At 37.2% G+C, this 23603-nt stretch overlaps 2 protein-coding genes across 7 annotated transcripts in view; both read right to left on the bottom strand.

Moving 5' to 3' along the window:
- The window catches only part of nbr1b (NBR1 autophagy cargo receptor b), a 38669-nt gene extending 32141 nt beyond the window's left edge, over positions 1 to 6528 (bottom strand). For 4 of the 5 annotated variants that reach the window (XM_040119762.1, XM_040119771.1, XM_040119797.1 and 1 more), the window contains exon 1: positions 6291 to 6528. In XM_040119762.1, coding sequence (XP_039975696.1) covers positions 6291 to 6392 — 102 coding nt within the window. In that variant the 5' untranslated portion in view covers positions 6393 to 6528. The remainder of the gene's footprint in view (positions 1 to 6290) is intronic. The other variant, XM_040119788.1, reaches the window with a different exon arrangement.
- Positions 6529 to 8102: 1574 nt separating this feature from the next.
- Positions 8103 to 13399, bottom strand: LOC120786533 (glucose-6-phosphatase-like). Of its 2 annotated transcripts, none has more exons than XM_040122008.1 (6): positions 13087 to 13399; positions 12301 to 12523; positions 12089 to 12198; positions 11889 to 11994; positions 11699 to 11814; positions 8103 to 9759 (listed from the first exon to the last, which is right to left on the bottom strand). In XM_040122008.1, exons 2-6 carry the CDS (start codon positions 12516 to 12518, stop codon positions 9236 to 9238), a joined length of 1074 nt encoding a protein of 357 aa, XP_039977942.1. In that variant the 5' UTR covers positions 12519 to 12523; positions 13087 to 13399; the 3' UTR covers positions 8103 to 9235. The 2 variants fall into 2 exon arrangements, with proteins under 2 accessions (XP_039977942.1, XP_039977953.1); XM_040122019.1 differs by having other exon boundaries at positions 12301 to 12501.
- Between the last annotated feature and the right edge of the window lie 10204 nt (positions 13400 to 23603).

Raw genomic sequence — 23603 nt, 5'->3', positions numbered from 1 at the left:
GAAATGGTTTGTCTGGTGTCCCCTGTTAACAAACTGCTACAGATAGGTAACACAGTAAAAGTAGCTAATTCAGACAATTTGAATAGTGTGACTACACGCTGGTTGGGGTATCTTTATGGAATAATGCATGAAAACTTTCAAATTAGAATAAGTGGAAGATTTCATTTTCTTCCCCATTCTGCCGCCATTGTGATTAAGGGTTTCTAAATCCCTGGAATGGAAATGGGCTCTCTTTAATTACTAGGTTCTGCTGCCTCACCTACACCCATTGCTAACAAGTGATTATAATTAATTATACGGGCGCTGACAAATGTTTGGAGTAGAATCGGTTGTACTGAAGAGCTCAGTGACATTCCCTGTGGCATTGCTTAATATCCCATATTTCCAAAATGTTAGTTTGTCAAATTCCTGCCCTGCTAGATTTGCCCCAGTTAACTGTAAGTTGTTATGTTTTTATTTAAAGCCAGACTAAAGTAAAGTTCATAAGCAATAAAAAACACAGTTTCTCAATTCAATATACTCATGGCTAAACGTCTAGCATTTCACATAACATTTTGCTGCTGTTTAGGTAAATGTTAGTAACTACTGCTAAACATTTTATTAAACAGGAGTTTAGCAGAACAGTAGTTTAGCATTTAACAGAGCCCACTGGGGGTTCATATGGTAGAAAAAATATTGGTGTCGAAACCCAGATGCATTGGTAAACCACATGCTCCGTTTAGCATTTGGTAAAATGTAAGGAGAAATTTTGATGTAGGACTTCCAAATATGAATCAGGCATTTAGAATAAAAATGGGAATTATAATCCTGTAACAAGAAGTAATGTAACAATGTGTTTAATTTTATACCAACTAAATGAAAACACAGACTAATGGTGTCAGGAAAAGAACATAATAGGGGAGTACAAATTGATATTAAACCTTTCACTTGGTTTATTGATCCCTCCACACAGATTTTCATATTAAATTGTTTTCTGGCGTATGACCCTTTCAGTGGCCCAGCACTGTGGAAGATTCAGGCAACAGTTGGGTGACAGCTCAACAACAGTCCAGCTGCCTGAAATGTGATTTGTGTTATCCATGGTGACTCATCTGCCACATGGATTTGAATGGCGGCCACAGAGACAGACGCAGATTGATTCTGTTCTCTGCGTATAGATTGTGTCTGGCTTCATCCCTCTTCACCAAGCACTTTTGTAACACACAATATGATCATGGTTAGGAATGGAAAGGTACACAACAAGGCTCTTAATAACTGAGCACTTGTTTCTAACCTAATTGTGTTCCAGTGTTCTCTTGTCCATTGCGTAAACATTTTACTGGGTGAAATAACTCCATGACTGACTGCTGGTTTCCCTGCATTTTACCATGGCGACTAAAACTTCTTGAAACTGGTTGGCTGGATGGTATGGATTAACCTTTGGTAACCGAACAGTATAACCAGGCAGTTATGACACAAAAATTTGTTTGTAGTTCTAAATTAATGTGCACCTATTAACCTGTAGGCAACCATGGCAACAGCACTGAAGTTTCACCACCAGTTTAGCAAAAGGGCCATACTGTGGCTGATTCTTTCACACAAAGCTCTTAGTTTACCAAATAAACAATGTAGAAGAGGATTTCAACATCTAACTGGCCAAGAAAGGTCTATTCCATTACAGTAATTATCAAGCATGTAAAATCAAAGATGGTGCATGATTTCTTCTTCAATCAGTGACTGGACTGCGGTGCTGCTACTGGTATGCATAGGCTCATGTCCAAGTTAAGATAATAAATGACTGCGATACATACTATGATGGTCCTGAATAATGGTTACAAGTAACACTTTGTCTACACTGGCAATCACAGCAAAAGCAGCATGTCAGCAGCAGCATAACTGTGCATCTAATATGGCTGTAATTAACTTACCATAATCAGTGTTCACTGACTGAGCCAAACCACAAATCCCCATCTGTACAAAGAAAAATAACTGGGCTTTCAGTTTTGGTCTGACTGTTCCTTTTTAGGTCTAGCAGTCTGATGGGGTATTTCAGAGTGATAACCAAAAGCTAGTGCCTCAAAGACAGTGACACTAAGTTCTTATCCTGTGTGCCAGTCTTAATTATTCATTTATCTCTTGTTATAGGCTGAATATGTGATATAAATCTGCTTTTCTCTTCCTGTAAAACATACAAATATTTTTCATGACTCATCTTGAACTCCAGGTACAGTTACATAGCTAGCTAACCCCACCATGAAATAAAACCACACTGCACTATTAGCTAGTCTGTGCAATATCATAGTATGAGGTGTGTGTTAGGAATTCAGCTGGTGAAAACTTTGTTTACATCTCCAAAGAAGGTGGTTGGGGTCAGATCTATTCATTTAACTCTGATCCTTCTCCTCCTGACCTAACAACACAGATGACCTTATCTCTTTGCCACTTTGTATCGCACTGTATTCACAAAGCCACGCCAACAATAGCGATCCAACAATATCTATAGTATTTATTTTAATTTCCTCTTGTAACTAAACTCGTCCACGTATTCTGTTTCACTCAGAAATACTGTGTCATATTACTGAAGCTAAAGACACTAACTTCCGTTTCACCATTTTACTGTAACTTCAGAAATTCCACATTTAATATAATTCTGATATAATAATAGTAATAAATGTGCCCATCAAATTTTAGCAGGCCTGTAACACAAGTATGAGATTTCAGTTCAAACCACCAGAGGCTGCATTTTGCATTTTAAAGTATTACAGCTACATTAAAATGATGCTGGATTTCTAACCTATCAACTAGTTAACTAAAGTTAATAGCATTCAACGGCCCACATGACTTATTTTCCATGGTGGTCAAAGCCCTTTTTGACAGTCGACACAGTAGACATGTTGACAAGCACAGGTGGAACTAATAACATTAATGATGCCTGTATACCAATCAGTTGGCTCAGTTCCAGGGTATGACTTACTGGATCCTTTAATATGAACACAGCCATCATTAATGTTATCACTTCCACCTGTGCTTTTCATTCTATGACAAGTCTAATGACTACTATGAGAAAGGCCTACTGACCTAAAAAGAACTGCCGTGATCTTTACAGCTACTCACTAATATTTAGGAGGACTTACTGATCCTTAAAGAAACTTGAAAATAAGTTATCTTTTTCATCATGTAAGGACTGTGGTAATCAATCGTCGTTTGATTGCCGCCTTGTGAAACGTTAGGTTATATATATTTGTATATATATATATATATATATACATATATATATTTGTATATATATATATATATATATATATATACATATATATATTTGTATATATATATATATATATATTTGTATATATATATATATATATATATACATATATATATTTGTATATATATATATATATACATATATATATATGTATATATATATTTGTATATATATATATATATATATATATATATATATTTGTATATATATTTGTATATATATATATATATATATATATATATATATATATATACATATATATATATATATATACATATATATACAAATATATATATATAGATATATATATATACATTCTGGATGTGTGCTATGGGTTGTTGTCCTCCTGAAAGACTCAAGACCTTCTCCTCAAATCTAGTATGATTAACATACTTCAATCTAAAATGCCTTGGTATTCTTCTGATTTCATCATTCCTTTGATACATTCAGCGGCTCCAGTACCAGAGGCAGCAAAACAGCCCCATAGGATGACAAACCCCCCCCCCCCATGTTTTACTATAGGTAGGGTGTTCTTTTCCTTATGGGGTTTCATTTCGTTGCCTATAAGCAAACTTATGCAGTGCATTCCCAGAGAACTCTAGTTTGGTTTCATCTGTCCATAGAACATTACTCCAGAGAGACTGTGGCTCATCTATGAAAGTTTTTGCAAGTCTTGCCTTTTTGTACCATTCTTTCAATAGTGGTGTCCTCCTTGGCCTTCGACCATGAAGCCCTACTTGGTTTGGTGTGGGGCGTATGGTATGGGCTGAAACCACCACTCCACATTGCTCCAGGTCAGCCTGAAGCTTTTTAGATGTCTTGCGTGGTGTTTTTTCCACATTCTGCATTAACCATTGCAGACTTTTCCAAATTGCCTCTTCTCAGCGCCACATCCTGGAAGCGTTTTAACAGCTTTATGACGATGAAACTTCTTGATAACATTACAAACTGTTGAAACAGGGATTTCGGGATTTTTGGCAATTACCTTGTGGCCTTTGGAATTGAAGGTTTTTTCATAGTAGCATTTCTGATGCTCTCAGACAGCTCTCTTGTCTTCACCATTTTGAAAAAGAAACTGGAAACAATCAGCCCCTTTTTATGCAGTAAAACCATGATTCATGGGTTAATTCAGGTCATGTGAACACTGAAAATTAAGCACTATTCGTTCTTTAGTTTGTTTGAGGAAATAATTTAAATTCATCAAAAGGGTGACAATAATTTTGTCAAGCGTACATTTTATGTCTGTATTTTTTATTTCAGTATATGAAAGCTTTTTTTTGTTGTTCAGTAACTCTGGACATGTTATTAAATATTCGGATTATACAATATTGGTTAATTTGCATTAATTTCTGAAGATATTCTAAATACTGTCATTAAAATTCAGGGTGCCAATAATGTCAACCAGGAATGCATATTTTTACTTAAATTGAAGACACCACTACAACACTGGCGTGGCATATGACATAATTCTATTCTTGTACTCATTAATTAGTTCTCTAGAAATATACAATTTTATGGTGACCGTGAGGGCTCAACACTAACAAAACATCTTCGACAATCTGACAACACATCTGTAGCATTTAGTAACTACAAAATGCGCTCAGTAGAGCGCGTACCTCTACCAGGGCCAATGTCAAACAACACACACTAGACTTCAGAGAAAAAAATTAAAATTCATATTAAATAATCCGGATCTGTCCAAAAATTTTATGGGTTTTTTCCCTGGCCCATGCCCTATCCCTCCACCAAGTTTGGTGCAAATTGGTTCAGTAGTTTTTGCGTAATCCTGCTGACAAATACACAAACAAACCAACAGACAGACAGATAGACACAGGTGATTACCAATCTTCCTTGGCAGAAGTAACAATACTCTAAACTGAGAAAACATACCTAAATACAAAAATCACAACCAAGCAACGCTACAAGTAGCACAGACTACAACAGAAATGAGTTTAAAAGCAACTGTTTCCAGGGGACACTAAAAAATTGATGAACACACTGGGACATGGGTGAGATACGCTTGTTACCATGATTTGTGACTCGTGAACTTCTCATTAAGTCGAGTATCCTTGAGTGATCATTTTTTTAAATTTGTGTTTGTTTAAACTGATCGCATGATTCGTATAATTTTGCAGATATATGCTGCTAACCATGCAGCTTTACTGTATTTGGTTGTGTTTTTTTGTGTTTTCTTATTTCTAAAAGATGTACATGTGTTATCGAATCGGTGAAGATGTTTTCTTAATTTGCTTGTGCTTTGTCTATTTGCATGTTTTCATAAAATTGTGGTGTCCTGCACTGTCAGGGCCACCTTACGCTGTTTTATACTGAATTGATCAAGACAACAGGTAAACATGGCGGAATTAATTAGTTTGCATGAACAGCAAATTAAAACAGAAAAAAGTCAGAAAACAGGAAGCCATTTTTACAATAATGCAATATGATTCAATAAATAAAATAAGGGAAAAGGAAACATAAATATAGCAGTATATAGGCATGTATTCTGGTATTAAGTGTGACTGTCATTGCTCAGTATTTAGAGAGGCTCATGCTGGGCCTTGCTGCTATGTTATTGACAGCTAATGTAGACTAAAAAGCACACTGACAGTTACACCGACTTAGATTTCCATGCCCGTCATCAGATGCACACAATTCAAATGGTGGATGTGTGATTCAGACTGCTCAGACCAGTGATGTTGAGCTGGCAAACAGTGTTTCCATGACGACAAATCACTATAATAATACTGTAAGGACTTATAGTGTATCCTCCCTGTCCTCTGTGACTCTGTTATCTCTGCTGTGCTTTGCTGTGCTGTCAAGTCTGATGGAAGATTTTCACATCTTTAATGTTTCCAGCTCACATAAGCTGAATGAAGGTAATACTTGAGTGTTGCAACAGCATCCCTCTGCATCAATAGAAAAAAAATGACATCTGGAGCTGTTAGGCTATTCTCTTAAGGATTAACCACAATCACAATCAGTAAAAAAGTGTATGTGAGCAGGACAGAGGCAGGCTGACTGTGTGCGGGGATCGTCCCTCTCTTACCATGGCCTCCATCGACTCCCAGCTCTTGGTCTCGGATCCCGAGAGGAGAAAATTCTTGGAATTTCCCCTGAAATTCACCTTCAGATTGATGTAGAAGTCCATGGTGTCGCCTTTGTGCGCTTTAACGCATATTACACACGACGAACACGGAGCGTTTTTGCGGAACAGCGACGGCTATTTGGGTTAATCTCGCCAATTCAGTCCTCTGTGATTTATCCGACGGGGGATGAGGCGTTTTTTGTGTTTACATCAGCACCCTGGGCACGCCCACCCTGCACCATGTGTCCGGAACAGCGAGCGCCACTTCCGCTTTACGTCACTGCACAGAAAGAGCGCAGAAAGGAAGGACTGCTGGAGGACGGCAGGGTGTCACCTCTGATCAGGGCTGTAGCACTGCTTTGAGCCCATGAAACTGCCACTGGTCAGATCTGTGTTTTCAAACAGAAGCATTACGATATGTTTTTATGAACAGTAAAATAATATTATTATAATTACTGCATTAGAAAAGTCCCTTTTACCAAGAAATACCAAAAAAAAATATCTTAATAAAGAATAACTCAAAATCTCTCAATTTATGCTCAAAAAATATATCCATGCATTAACGCATGCATTCATTTGGCTTCAAGTGGCTTCAAGATGCTTCCATCCTCTCTGACATATTGGATAGTTTTGTATCCTGTCTATATTTCACTTGTCTCTGAGTTGTTAACAGTTCTTCTCACATGGTTTCATTTGGATAACTGCCTGCGGTCCAATATTTCACTAAAAATCCAAGATTAGAGAAAAATCCAAAATTGAAAACACATTTTTGTGTCAGAACCTTTTTTTTTTATTCTTTCCTCTCCCATTAAACATCTCAAGACCCCTCAGATTTATTTTGTGACCCTTTGGAGGGGCCTGACCCCTGGGTTGGGAACCACTGGACTAAATTACTGGCTTACTTTTGCAGCTGCTCAAGCTGCAAAAGTAAAATGCTGCTTATGCACTGATGCATTAGTATTAACAATCTGATAATGTCATATATGACAATTTATCAGTCACTAGGGCCAAGTATTTTTACTTTTGATACTTTAAGTTCATTTTGCTTACTCTCACTATACTGTTACTACACTTTTGAATGCAGGATTTTTACTTTTAATGGAGTATTTTCACATTGTTAAGTTAGTAGCTACTTAAGTAAAAGTTTTGAGTACTTCCACCACCACTGTGTGCATGATACTGTTAGCTTGGAAGCTATGGAAAACTCTTTTTTCGTCCATTTTTCTTTTTTTATTTTCGAAACCCGTGATAATAACTTGATAATGCTTTCACTTTTATTTTACTTTTGTGTTTACTTTTGATATTGCAAAGACCCAAGACAGAAAGAAAGAGTGTATGCGAGGATTTATGGAGTAATATGTTCCTTGTGTGATTGCAGTCAGTCTCTTTTGTGTTACGTTCATGTATCTTATAAGCTTACCATATTAATATCTAATACACTTTTTATAGTTTGAGTGTTTTTCACTTCTTTTGGAAATGCTCTCAACTACATCTATTTTTGGTCTGATATTCTGATTTTGTATATATATATATATATATACTCTGTGATGCTTTAAATAGTTTTAAGTAATATTTTTTTGAAAAAGAGAACATTACAGAATATTATTTCCTACATTGTTGTTCAGGCTTATACTCTGGGGATAGGACAATGCTGCAATTTACACTGAGAGAGGATTAATGTAATCATACTGTACAAATTAAATAATACAAGACAAAAAATTAGCTTTTAGTTGATTCATGTTTATTTTGCAGAATTATGGTGAATCAGTTTTCAGAAACCGCTGGCTGAATCTGTTGCACCATACAAGCAGCATAATCTAAATGTATACAAAACATGTCTACATCCATACTAACAGCTCTCAGTCTGTATGAGGACACAGCGGCGCTTTGAGCTAAATGTTAACATCAGCATGCTAACATACTCACAATGACAATGCTAACATGCTGATGTTGTAGCAGGTAGAATGTTCACCTTGTTCACCATCTTAGCTTAACATTAGCATACTAACATTTGCGAATTAGCACCAAACACAAAGTACAGCTCTGGTTGATGGGAGTGTAATTAGTTTTACTGGTATTTTTCCCCAGATGAAAAGTCAGAGGATCACCAGAGTTATCACAATTCATCCTGAGGGGATCATGAATGTTTGAACTAAATGTCATGTCAATCTATCCAAAATGTGTTGAGATATTTCATTCAAAAACCACAAAATGTTCACCTGTTGTTGGGTCTAGAGGAAATGTCAGGGGAATCACCAAAGTCATTAGGGTACATCTTCTGGGAACCAAACATGTCTGTATAACATTTTGGGCCAATCCATCGAGGAACTGTTGTGATATTTCACAGGAGAAGTGAAAACTTTGACCTGCTGATGGCGCTAGAGGAAAAGTATGAGGATCACTAAATTCAGTAGGATTAATCCTCTGTCCTACTGTCCATACTTCAAAACTGCCCATACTACTTCAAAATTGTATCAGCTGAGATACACAGAGAATACGAATCTTTTAACTATGACTTTATTCCTTCTCTATTTCTACAACAATCAATATGTATGTCTTATAATGTATCATTTACAGTATGTATTATTCATGGTTCAACTCTCCAAAACTCAGCTACATCAGGACGATGTGGGTGTGGTTTAATCGGATGTGACTGACAGTGAACGTGGCAACATAAACAAACAACCCCAAAACTGCCATCAGATTTCGATTCAAATATTGCTAAATCCTCATTGGCAGACCAAAGTTTGTTACAGAGCAGGAAAATGAGACTTAGATGAAAGGGACATGTGTCCACATACTTTTGCCCATATGTTGTAGATTTAAACCCACAGTTTTACAAGTATATGACTTGATGCACAGTGGCTCACCCAGCCTATACCACATGTAACGTAAGGCCACCTGCCTCATAGCAGCTTCTCCCCCTTAAATCCCAGTGCTGCAGTCACACAGTAGGGAACAATAGCCACAGTAGCCAGAGGCACAGTGGCACTTTTACAGAATGACAGCAGATAGAACAGAGCTCCGCTGTATACAGGTGGCCGAAAGGCAGAGTCAAATAGCTGCAGCAATACCAGTGTTGCACTTAAACAGATGAACCTGTAGATGGCGCCCTCAGTCCCCCTGCTGAGCGATTCTCTGCTGGTGTGTGCATACAGAGGGGAGTGGAGCCCCAGGCCCAGGCCCAGCAGAGTCCCAGTGTTTCTGAACAAGCTGGCCAAGGGGTTAGTGTCAATGCTGACCCACTCTGCTCGGCGGCACCAGCGGCGTGCTTTCTCCACACTCCAGAGGAGGTTGATGCCTACCAGCTGGAGGCACAGGTACAAGAAGAGAGCCAGGGAGAGGAGGAGAAGGGAGATGAGGAAGTATGAACGCAGATGGGCCTTGAAGATCTCCTGGGCCTGGCTGAGGGATTCTGCTACCAGGATACCTGGGCAGAAAAACTTTGGTATTTTATTTTCACACAAGATTCACAATTCAAAAAAATCTTACTTTCTGATCTTGAGAAAGTCAAGATTTTGACTTTCTCACCATTTTGACTTATCGTAAGACTTTATTTTTATTGTGCCTAATTCACTTTTTCCTTTCCTGGCAGAAATGGGCTTCCATAGGAAATGTACAAAGAAAGACTTATTTTGCAGTCAGGTCATATTAAATTTAATGCAAAGAAAAAGAAAGTTAATTTCATTGATAACTGTTATCAACTGCTTGTTTCATCTTGATGTTATTCTCAGAAGATGTACAATTAGGGACATAAGTATTTGGACAGTTTTGCCTCACACCACCACAATGGATATTAAATCAAGCCATCAAGATATTTGATGATATTTAATTGAAGTGTAGATTTTCAGCTTCAATTCAAGGGGTTTACCAAAAAATTGCATTAACCGTTTAGGAATTACAGCCACACACACATTCCCTCATTTTCAGGTGCTCAAAAGCAATTGGACAAACCAATACAATTATAAATATTAGGATTATTTTTAATACTTGGATGAAAATCCTTTGCAGTCAATGACTGTCTGTAGTCTGGAACACATGGACATCACTCAAATGCTGAGTTTCCTCCCTTGAGATGCTTTTCCAGGCCTTCACTGCAGCCACCTTCAGTTTCTGCTTGTTTGTAGGTCTTTCTGTCCTTAGTTTTGTCTTAAGTAAGTGAAAAGCATGCTCAATTGGACTGAGATGAGGTGACTGACTTGGCCATTCAAGAATATTCAATTTTCTTGCCTTGAGAAGCTCTTGGGTTGCTATCACAGTATGTTTTGGGTCATTATCCGTTTGTACTGTGAAGCACTGTCCTAACAGTTTTGTAGCATTTAGCTGAATCGAGCAGATAATATAATTCTATCCACTTCAGAATTCATCCTGCTGCTTCTATCAGCAGTCACATTATCAATAAACACCAGTGACCAAGTTCCATTGGCAGCCATACATGGCCATGCCATGACACTGCCTCCACCATGTTTGACAGATGATGTGGTATGCTTTGGTTCATGAGGGTTTCTTTCCTTCTCCATTCTCCATCCTCCAGAACTGGCCAGGCATTTTTGCGTCTTTTATAGAAAAGTCTAATTTGGTCTTTCTGTTGTTGACTGTTACCAGCAGTTTGCACATTGTGGTAAACTCTCTACATTTACATTCATGAAGGTGTCTCTTGATTGTCGACTTCAACAATGATACGCCTGCCTCCTCTAGAGCGTTCTTGAAATGCCTAGATGCTGTGAAGGGTGTTTCTTCGAAAGGAAAGAATTCTGCTATCATCTACTTCAGTTGTCTTCTGTGGTATTCCAGGCCTTTTGGTGTTGCTGAGCGCGCCAGTGAATTCCAGAACGCCAGAGATTGTTGATTTGGACTCTCCTACAGTTCCTGGCATCTGTCTGATAGGTTTGTTTGTTTTTTTCAGTTTATTTATGGCCTCCTTCATTTGCATCGATACCTCTTTGGACTGAATATTGAGAGTTCCCATGAACAGCTACCAAACACATTGTTTCTGCTCAATTTTTCATGAAATAACAAGAGAACAGTCACACCTGGCTGTGGTACTGATCAATTATCAATTGTTCAATTACTTTTGAGCTTCTGAAAATGAGGGACTGTGTAAAAAAATGGCTGTAATTCCTAAACAGTTACTGCAATATTTGTGTTTAACCACCTGAATTAGAGCTGAAAGTCTACACTTCAGTCACATCTTGTTGGTTTCATCTGAGATCCATTGTGGGGGTTATACAGGCAAAATTACAAAAATTGCGTCACTGTCTTAAGTGACAGTTAAGTACTTATGTACCTAACTGTTGTAACAAGATGCCATTATGCTGTTTCCTATTTTCACCATGGCTTGACTGTGGGATTATTTGTACTGTCTGTACCTAAGGTAACTCCTGTGATGACCTGATGTGGGAAGTGAGCAGCAATGAAGACCCTGGAGAGGCACACACACACCTGCACACACCAGAACAGCGTCCATAGTGAGACACGCACACACCTGAAGGAAAGACACGCATGTTACCGCTCGACTAACAGATGTCATACAGTGAATATAGGTGAGGTTAATCTTACCATTTCTCGAATTGCTTTCCTTCTTTTTTCAGCACTGTGGCAATGAGTGATGACATCATGGTGTAGTAGACTGCCGCAGCCCCCATGGCATGACCTGACGGACTTCCTGTCCGTGGAAGTGGAAGAAGTGAAATTTTTAAGAAACTGAATAAATAGATGATAAACTTAAGTCAAACTCAACTCACTCATTTTACTCTTACCTGGTCCAGTCTCACAGGTCATGGGGAACTGCTGTATCATCGGCTGGGAGGAGTTGCCATAGTAACCCGTCTCTTGAACCCACCAATAGGGACGCTCTCCAAACAGAAGCCTGAACAAAAATGGTATCATCTACACACTTTGTAAAAGAATATGATCTAAAATTCACCATCATCATCATCGTCATCATCATCATTCCAGTTCCACTACTCACCATTTCAGCATCAGGTTCACCCAGTCTCCCACTACTGCCACCCACACCAGTTTGACTGCCTCAGCTTGCTGTACATGGAACCATATGGGGAACAACAGAAAGAAGGTGATGTGTAGGTCTGTTGCCATGGAGACTAACAGGAAGTAACCCTGGCTTTGACTGTAGTGGGTCTGCATGTAGGACGTAATCCTCACACCAGAGCTGTGGAGCAAGTCCATTATTACTGCAAGACAAGAGGATGGACAAAGATGTGATGGCTACTGTCTATGGGTATTCGCAAGTAAATCAAATGCAAGAAAAACAAGAGAATCATAAATGTCAGAGACAGTAAAATACTCTACTTAAAAGTAGCTAAAACATAAAATGGTGAAAGTGGATAAATAATCCAGACTTAACATGTTAACTATTCACATATACTTTCTTATAAAGGAATGTTTTTAGTTACACAAGGTATGCAGCAGGTTTAAGTTCAACCTTTGGTTAAACCAGGTCTATGACAGGTTTAAGCTATAATGCCATGATTAGATGATTTCTACACACTCAGTACCTGGGTTTAGACCAAACTACACTTAGTTTACACTGCAGCTTCCGAGGACACGACAGTATGATAAACACTTAACTGGTCAACGCAGACAGAATAGATTTAAACCCTGATTAAACCTTAAACCACAGCTAAGCTAAGAACAGAGCAATGGTCTTGCAATGCCCTGATAATGAAATAAATGTTTATTTAATTAAAAATTTTAATATTACCAAACATATACAAGTAGACCGAATCATACTTACAGAATTTTGTAATGATATCCCAATGTCTCTCCTCTTCCCCGAAAATTAACTTAGCCAGTGATGTGGGTGTTCGTATATGGGTGAGTCTTTTTAATTTAAGTTGTCTCAAAGGTGCCTGCTAAGCTGCATGATGACAGACCCAGATATGATCTTATGCGTGTCCTCAGGTGCTGTGTGCCTTTAAAATCTGTGTGTTTCTTGTCACTGAATTTTTTAACATTATTAATTGTTAAAAGTTTTTGCAAAAATCGGATCTGTACGTGCAGGATTTGTGTCTAATGGATGAATTGGTCTCAAGTTTGTGTGTGGCTGTGTGCTTCTAGTCAGACTCAAGGGTTGCTTTTATATTCAGGCAGATCACCTGGTCCTCAAGCATGGACTTTGGACTGGAGTGAGACAGGGTCAATAGAAAGGAGGGGGGACAGAAGCTGGGAAAGAAAAGGTTTGACATGATGACAATGCTAAACATGCCATAATGGTTTTAGTGCCTGATAAACAGGGGTAGTCAAAAAACAGCTTTAAAGAGGAACTTCCACATCAGCTACTGTAACTAGACACAACAGACCTGTCAAGCTTCAGATGTCCAACATTTGGAGAGTGGTGTCTTTTTTTAACACCTTTCTAACCCCAAAAACAACAACAAAAAAAAAGTTTAAGGAATGGATTATTAGCTAGCTTACCCACAGTACTAAATGAGTGTTACTTCCAAGGCCAAGGAGCACATCATTAGCTAAATAGGTTAAATTGTGGGCTGCGATGTGTGAGAGCTATCACGTTCTGGTTAATGTTTGCAGCCCTGTCCTGACTTAGGTTACACTCCTGCAAACTCAGCCAACTTTACCTGAGATGGTGTTACATATATCAAACACATCTGTTTTTATCCCAAAAGCCTTTTCTTTTGTAACATTAAAAGTGAAACACACTGTCTAAAAAGTTTATGTAAGCTATGCAGCTCTATCGTGAAATATTAGAACAATGCTGTTTCTTTATTGGCATGTCTTCTACATGATCATCAACTGGTGAAGATGCTGACTTGTTGACTGGGACATACTATATAGTTTTGCCCTCAGTCTGCTAACATGATATCATGTATATAGCCATGAGGTGCTTATTATAAACCCCTTTTACATGATTCTCGGTTTAAAACGGGTGAGCCGGAAACATTGAGGTCAACCACAGATAACATTTCAACTGACTCAAGGAGTTAAGGTTATCTTAATTAACTAGCTAGCTACAGTTTAAAAAATCTGCTAGTGGCTGTTGTCATTTTAGTTGGAAAAACTGAAAAATTGAATTTGAATTATTGCTGACTGAAAATGAGAAGCATCTCTTTTTTTTTTTTTACCTCTGTATGAAACCAAGGACCCCCCTTTTTATTTCAATGGTAAATCTGGCACTGTTATTACAGTAAAGTGTATATGTACTCTGTGAGGCTGGAAGATTGACAGGCATAGGAACCGTAACTAAGGGCTGGGAAGCTTAATGAATGGTTAATTAGATCAGTTTATTAGATCTTAATGAATGCTTAATCAGTCAGAGTCAAGGTGGAGGTGTAATCACAGGATGATGAACATAATATCATCCACCAACATCGAGGGTCAAGGCTTCCACCTTCATGTGTTTCTAAAGGACACAGGCCACAACTCAGACAGTATAATGTTTATATAAGATACAAAATGTGCTAAATAAAAATGCTCACAGTACAGTGAGCATGTGTGTCATGTGTGTTTTATCCTTTTTGTATCATGATGTACTGTAGACAGCTTGCCAAACATCATAATCACTGAAAAATGATAATTAAATGTGTGTCAATCACAATTGACCTTTGCTTTTGGTTCTGTGCCACAAATGTTATTAAAACCAGATATATGACTGCTCTTAGATGTCTAAAGAGGAGTAGAAAAGCTTTTTTTTGAAGTGCATAAGGTATAGGACTAACTAACAAACAAACAAACAACATATATAGGCTGCAGTATGTATACATAAAACCATTGTTATAATCGAATATTGCTGGTATGTTAAAATTAAATTTGATTTATCAAAATAAATTCCAGTTTTTTATTTTTGGCTGGACCGCAACAGCACGGCCAACCCTATAAATGTGAATGTCTGTGACTGATTGACTGACTGACTGACTGATTGATGAACTTACACCATTGGTCGGCTGGCCGAGTGTTGGAGTTTTCCTATTGGCCAGTGCACTTTCAAAATGAATTGATGCTAACAGTTTCTATTACATCATCAGGGGGATGTTTAAAGTTCAGTGTTGCCAACTTAGCGATTTTTTGCAAGCGTGAGGTCAGTCTCTCCCTCCACAGGGACACTTCTCTATGCATCTGATTCAAATGACCAGATGGCAGCTGACTCTGATGTGAATGAGCTTCTAACTTTCTCTCTGAGTGATAATTTTTTAAGTAAATATAGCTAAAATCCCAGCACAGGTTTTGTCTTTAAATCATCTGTATGGTGATTTTGTCAAACAACATGGCAGTTATAAAATCAGGATTTTAACAGTGCAGAGCAGCAGCTTGGAAATGGTTTGGAAGTGACTGCTGGTTAACATGTCATCTTAATGGGCCGCATTCCAGTCACTATTATATAATTATTCCGTTGTCCAATAACAGAAACAGAAAAACATGTAAATGAGAACTGCTTTATTGGGAAGTCGGCTGTATTAAATTACTGTATATGTTAGCACAGGGAGTAGGAGAGAGGCAAAAAGATAAAGGGCTGAAACCGGCTGACATTAGGCAGAATGCAAATATGACTCAATTATGTAATGAATATGCTAATTAATATGATATGCATATGCATCAAACGGCATTTAGTGAGTTTTCGAGCAAGCTTTAGCAACTTTCCATTGAAAGTAGTTGTTTACAGCAGCTCCACGATAGTTTTTAACAACTTCCTCAATTTCGCACATTGACCATACATGGTCCAGCCATGGACGAGGATTTGACCTAGTCTTGTTTTCAGTCTACACATTAATAAGAATGTATAAGCATATAATTTATGAAATATAAAATGTTGTCAGTGAATTCAGCCAATAGACAGTATCAGAAAACAAACATGAGAGAAGGGGTTAACAGTGGGGTTAAACCTTGAAAAATAATTTTCATGTTGACCAGCACTGTGTTCTACCTTTGTGAGACTGTTCCATTTCCTAGTCACAATTTTCCACTGTGACACTGGCTCAGGCACATGTACAAATGCATGTCCATGTGTAAACACATCTGCTGGTCTGCAAACACATGCATGGATACACACTGACTGTGTCTGACTGAGCATCCTCTGCACATCCCCTCTCCACTCCACCACTCCTCAACCTGTCAGACTCCCCAGCAGGCCTGCCCATTTCAAAATTATGTCAATATCTTTCTTTTCTTTATAGCCCTCTCCTTTCACACTCTACTACTGTAACTTCTTTTCTGCCACTTGTAATCTACCCAATTCATCCTCATTTGCTTCATCAAACCTTTAAGGATAACTTCATCAAAATATTTTTTAAAAATTAAATAAATGAAACAAACAGACAGAAACACAATTTGCTGAAAAAACTTTTCCAGTAGTCTGCAGGCTACCATATTTTTTGGTCACACAGAACATGAACTTTAGAGATCTCTGTCATTTCCTGACTTTCATCAACCTTCTTACAGATGCATACATGACAGTGTTTACAGTAGCTAATGGATCATGAAACATTTGGCCGGCTACAGTTGACCTAATTGGGAAATTGAAATTTGCTCATATAACCACACATTACATCATTATATTTCACATCACTATATTTCTTCATGGCACAAAGGTCAAGGAGCTGGAGTGACGGCCACAGTCTGAGAAATAGCAAAAGTCCTCTGCAGTGGGCAGGAAAAGTTTTTAACCTGACCAAACATACAGTTTTCTACATTAGACATTTAAAGTTTTTTTTTTTAAATAAGTTGTGATGAGATAACACACACTACCAGCCTGTTTTATATAGGAAAATCAGAGACAGCAGACGTTAGTTGTGTTTGTTCAGCTGGCTGTTCTCTGTATTAGGAGAAGCCTCACAAAGCCTGCTACAACTAGCACTCCCTTGGGTGGATACTCTCTCTTGTGTCATAACTACAGTTTGAGATATACATCTTAAAAACATTGTGAAAATACATTTAAATATTTCCATTTTCACAGAAAAATACGTACAATAACAATTCCAACTTAACAATTATGACCATACATTTGTAGGTATCTCACACGTATTGTTAAGGCCTCTGCCGTTATTATTGAATGTATTGTGCTGTGTATTAATTCTTATGGTACAGACTCCTGTTCAAATAGGGGTGTGCAGAACCACTACCAAGACTGGTCTGCTCTGCTGTGGGATTACCCTTCACTGGCTGGACTTTTGTTTTCAGATCGCCTCCAATCAGGTTGGATCTCCTTCCACTTGTCATCTGCCTGGTTCATCAACCCATAATCTGCTTACCCAGATAGCAAAATAGTGTTGAATGAATAACCTCTTAAATATTGTAAGGCATGAGTATTGAATCTACACTGATGCCTGACACTGAAACCAAACTGAAAGTGCTTGTTATGCTTTATGTTGAATAAAAGTCAGATTCTTAATCATGATTTATACCGAATAAACACTGATTCAACCATTATCTAACGGAGGACAAGGATTGAATTTTAGTTGACCTTGATAAATTGAAAAAAGTCTTTATACAACATTTTGACATCATGATATTGTTCTCAGCATGTAAATAAAGTTCAAGGAAACCTTTGCTTTCATTTGGAAAAATGAAACTCACGTACATTACTTTTCCAAAAACTATATGTCAACACGATCAATTTAAATTTACATAATATTAACTAAGAAAATTATTAAATGTGCCTTGGAATATTTATTAAAACTACACTTACAGATCAAATATATATTGTAAAGTTATAAACATACATGACAGCAAGTCTTGCAAATTAAAAATTACAATATTAATGAAATTACCTCATGTGATTTCATACTTGTAGTAATTCTATGAAACTTAAAGGTCAGGACAGTTTGGTCAGTAGTCAAAAACAAGAAATCAGAAAACATTTTGTTAAATGTCACAGTGTGACAGTATGAATTATGTTTTCTTGCTGACAAATCCTAGCCCAGCTACATTGCAATTATCTTACCATTAATCTTAATGGGACAGAAGGGGACATTAAATCTATACTATCCATTGTGCAGACTCACAAAACATGCAGTCTTCCATCATTGTCTTCTTGTCACCTGTCCACCTTGCATTCCCACCCGAAGCTGGCAGTACACTTTTTTTACTGGTGGACAGTTTATCACCTTGGAAGTGCATCTAATCAGAAGTCCAACCCTGACAGATTTGAGAGAGAAAGTAGTTGGTTGGAGTAACTAATGGGGTGGACATCAAACTAACATCTGTCCAATATGTAATGTACTTGCAGTTGTTGAATTGAATTGAATTTTAATGTAAAGTATGTGCTTGTGGACAAAATTACAACTTCATTTAAAAATTACCTTAGAGCTGAACTTTTACAGAGTAACTTTGACATGCATGCTTTCCCCCAAGGATCTCCTGAGTGCAACCAGTTCTTGACAAATGGTTTAACTATGGAGTGTAGTCATGCCCATGACCTAATATTTTTGTGTGACAACTTGAAGTAAGAAGAAATAAGAAATAAATTGACTTTCCATTGCAGACATGGACATTTTAGGCAGCTCTTCACAATACAGTGTTGTGAAATATTTATTTATTGAAAAATTTATTTTTACTTAAAATTAATTTAACTAGTGACACCAAACTAGCCTAGTCTCATGTTAGATAGCCAAAAGGTTTTATATTTTATCGAGCTGGTAGTCCTACAAGCAGTAGCACCCGAGGCAATTTTTATGACCAATTCAACTTTTCTTTCTGATTATGTCAAACATTGACAGCTAAGTTACCACAACTTCCCTGACGCAAAACTTTAGGCTACTAGCTGAGCTGATAACATTAGTCAGTTTAAAAAGTTGTCTCACTCATGAGAGATTTCAGATTAATCTAGGAATTAACACTTAATCTCAGATTGCCATTGTATTACGGGTTTTGAGGATTTTCCACCATGTAGGCCTCGTAATAATGGTAGCATTGTAGGTATCTGATATGACATTCATTTAGGTTTGAGACATTAAAATGATTATATAGTAAATCCACAACATTCCTTCCTTCTCCGATTTTCACATTGTTTAAGCAATATGTAGCCTTTACATGCAAAAAAAACTACAACAACAAACAAACAAACAAAAATCCACACACACATTGTATTTAAGAGTTCATTTTTAAAAAGTTTTTTTATGAAGAAGAATCTGGGCTCAACCCCTGCTGGTTAACAGTCCAGCCAACGCCCCTGGAAGCTCCCATCAGTCTCAAAGGAGGGGCCTGCACACAGCTCGAATTGTAGATACTGTTAAGAGGAATCCTTAAAAGATATAGAAAGTTTCCCTTTTACTATAAGGATGACATTAAAATTGTATTTCTCCAAAGGACTTTAAGTCAACCACCCAATTGAGTATGTTCTGCTCTTTTGATAGACAATCCGTTTTTATCGCATTTAGCATATACTTTAAGTATAAAAGTATGAAAACTGACATATATAATTTTACTAGTTTGAACACAGTCAGCAAAGGCGATATTTTATCTGTACAGCTTACAACAGTTTGAGGTTGTTTTTTTTTAAAGTATGCTCATAATCTTGCATATTTGTTCACACCAAATTTCTCAGCATAAAAGAAGCTATGTTAAACCTTACATTACTTGGTTGTGGTTTAAGTGGAAGCCTAATATTTGCTAGCACCAATGAGACCTTATTTTAACCTATCAGACATGTTAATGGATAGTTGGCACTTAAGATTAAGTTAATGGATAGTTGGTTAATTTAGTTTATCATTTACAACATTAGGCAAACTGTAAATGCAGCAAGATAATGGCACTGCTTCATACCTTTAAGAAAACTGACCTAACATGTTCTAGTTCTTTGCTGAGCCAACATTAGCTACCTGCAAGTACATTGCTAAAGAACTCGAAAATTCTGTTCTGCAATTTTTTTTTACTGGTCTTTTTATGGAGCAGATTAGCCTATTTGCTTGCCCCCAGCCAGATCAGTATCAAATATTACAATTCTTACAATCAATGGACAAATTTGCCTAGACAATAAGGAAGCAATGAGTTGACCTAGTATTTTCTTTAGTTTCCTTCTCCTCAAGCTGGTGAGGGATGATAAGGATGTTGGAGCATTTGGAGCAGCTGAATGTTGGATATTTTTCTTGGGAAGGGCTTAACTCTGCAGTTTCCTTCCAAAAGCGACTTTTAGATGTTTTTCTCATTACATGTAAGTTATTCAGTTTTCCTTGTCATCTAAAACCAAAAAAGTTGAATGGGTCACAGTGAAGAAGTCCTTTATGTAAAATAAATGTGTATAACACCCCTCAAAAATGGTAGTTCCCCAGTCCTCATTTAATTCAATATATTTTGACAGGAAGATTGGCAGTAGGCAAATTCAGGCGATATTGACTAAATGTTAGTATTTCATTGTTGGAAATATGACCCAAATAATAATACAATGGCATTTCTTCAACATATTAAGTGTAACTGCTGTAAAAATGTAGGTTTAAAGTAGAAATTTCAACCTCAACCATATAGCAGCCTTTCTGACAAGACCAAGGTAGCCGTGATTCTGAGCTAATAGGAAGAAAGCTTTTTTTTATATTATTTTCATGACTTGGCCATAACCCCTTTCGTTGTTTTTTTAGCCTCAGCTCTCTAGTTTTGCCATTTTGCACCTGAAATCTAAGTTTGTAACCTAATAATCACCCTCTAAACAATAAATGGTGCTAAATGCCTGATTACACTGGTGATATGTTTCTTCCTTTACCCCTATTACACGCTAATTTTTGTCTGTGAATGACTGCACCATAAACGATGACCGATCAATTATTTTAAACTGCACTTGATATTATGCCAGTCAGGCTAATGACAAGAAATGATGAATCAGCATACAGAAGGAGGTTGTCAAACTTTACAAACTCTTCCAGTGATAAAAAATTAAGGTTCACATTGTTTTATGTCTGTGCAGTTCCCCTCATATCTCTATTCTTTATGGTAGTGAAGTTTGTTTGACTGCACTAGATGGGACAAGCGTACAATAGAGGCCCTGCATCCAGAATTCTGTAGGTTCATATTAAACATCCAAAGAAAAACACCAACCATTGATTATTAACATTAAAAACTGTACAGTACTATACTATTCAACCTCATACCAGCACTGCTTTCCAACCACTAATCAGAGTAAACCAAATTATTAAATTAACAAAAAATGCCTATCTGGAACAAAACTCAAAAGAAACCTACTGGCTATCTGGCTCTAAACCATGAATATAAATAGGCAGAGTATTTCTTTAATGTCAGCGTTACAAAGCAGAGACAGATCCTGACCAAATATAGACTCAGTAAGGACAACCAAGAAGTCCTGGCTACCAGCAAAGGAAAGAGTCTGTGGTTATTGCATGACCGGTGAGGTGGAGACAGAGATGCAATTCCTCTTAAGGTGTGACAAATATGATAGTATCATAGTGGAACACTTTAAGACATTTGATTTGTAATTCCCAAACTTAACAGATAGATGGCAGTGAAAAGCAACAGATTCTATAAGAAGAAGGACATGCGGCATACTTAGCTTCACAATATGTGCCTGTATGTCACAAACTGAGGGACACATAATTCAGGACAGTCACATCACTGAATGTGACAAATAATTATCTTGACAGAGCCTATAATACATATGGAACACACACGCACAAAACACGTTTACGTTTTTTCTTTTGCTATTTTCTTGTTCTTTTTATCCATTAATTTTATTTTTTATTTTAAACTCTGGTGCCTTTGTTATAATGTCCGACATGCACAAGCATTGAATGCCAGGACGTTAAGATTCTCGTTTTTCCTGTTTGTTCACATGCTGTATGTAAAGCATTTTGCATTCACTGCGTTTGATTTTTTTTATAAAGCTGATTTTCTTTTCTTTGTGCATAAGGGTAGACCTGTATCAGCACCACTAATTGATTGTGGGTGGTTGTGTGTGTGTTAAGCGTAGGTTGATTGAGCGTAAGTGTGTCTGGCTGTGCCTCCGCTCTGTGGTCTATTTATGTCACTTATGTAGTAAGCAATTCTGGCTGTCATTCCTTTATGTTCGCTTCTGGCACTGAGTCTAAAGCAGAGTTGGGCTTCCTGAAGGCTGAAGTGTTTTGCCAGTCAGTCTATGGTAGCTCTGAAAGTACTTTGATTGTGTAATTGACGTGTAAAGTTGACGTGTAAAGTTGACGTGTAAAGTTGTCTGGCTGTCAGGATGCAATAAACCTGCAGCACAGGAGACCCTTGGCCTTGGACATTGAGCCCTTGGACTATTTTCCTCTCTTTTTCCCCTCATTTTATATAGTTAGAATTGTGCCACAGGCCCCAGATACCCCCTTTGTTTACTTTATATAAACCAACAAATAAAGCTTTTAAACCTTTTTCTGTGATGTGGTCTTTTGCCCCTTGCAGAGTCTAGTTGGTGACTGAGAACCAGCAGGCCCACTGCAAAGTACTCACCCAGGCCTGGTGTGAAATTATGTTTGTTAAAGACAGCTAAAAAAGAAATAATGAATAAACAATTTTGTTGTTGTTGTTGTTTTAAACTGCCATCCCTATCTAAACATATGGAGTGAGCCAAATGACATACTGTTGAGTAAGGTTAGGTTCCAAGGCTGGATATTTTGTTACTTTCATTACTACAAATGCCACTGGTTATGAATGATGTACACAGTTCACTATACTGTATGTATTATAGGTAATTCCAAATATGTCTGACTTTAAAATGTGGGAGAATGGAAATGTATAAGTCAGCCCTTCTTATAATAAAATTATAATAAAATTTTATAATTTTAGGTGGTTGTTGACACCACCTACCCTTGATTAACTGGTGCATTTTAACTTGCAAAGTCAGCAATGTCTAAGTGGAAGCAAACTGTTTCACACTAAAAGATGGGAGTAGTAACAATCTCCTTTCTAACATATTTATTCCTTGACAATGCAGGAAAATATCAACCATAATAGATTTAATAATTGGCCACACCTGTACAATCTAATGCAATTCAATACAACAGTTCTGCCATAAATTCTACATTTAAGAAGTTTAGAATGTTCAAATTTTGGTGACATTGTTGTAATTGTGTAAATTAAATTACATGTTTATTACTGAGGTCATAGTTAAAGGTGTTGTTATACTAGACTGGATTATATTAAGAGGTGTTTCTACTTTTTGTCTTCCCCATTTACATACATAAGGTGGTGAGAATATTAGAAACACTTCGTAATATAACTCAGTCCAGTACAACACCATCACTAACTATAACCTCAGTGCAAAAATATGATTGAAAAAAGACCTGTATGGCCTTGTCAACAAAACAAAAACACAAAATTGAACATTTTAGACATAATAAAAAT

The sequence above is a fragment of the Xiphias gladius genome, chromosome 3, assembly GCF_016859285.1.
Source record: "Xiphias gladius isolate SHS-SW01 ecotype Sanya breed wild chromosome 3, ASM1685928v1, whole genome shotgun sequence".
NCBI lineage: Eukaryota > Metazoa > Chordata > Actinopteri > Istiophoriformes > Xiphiidae > Xiphias > Xiphias gladius.
Note: the sequence above shows the minus strand (reverse complement) of the source record. Positions and strands in the feature narration are given on the sequence as shown.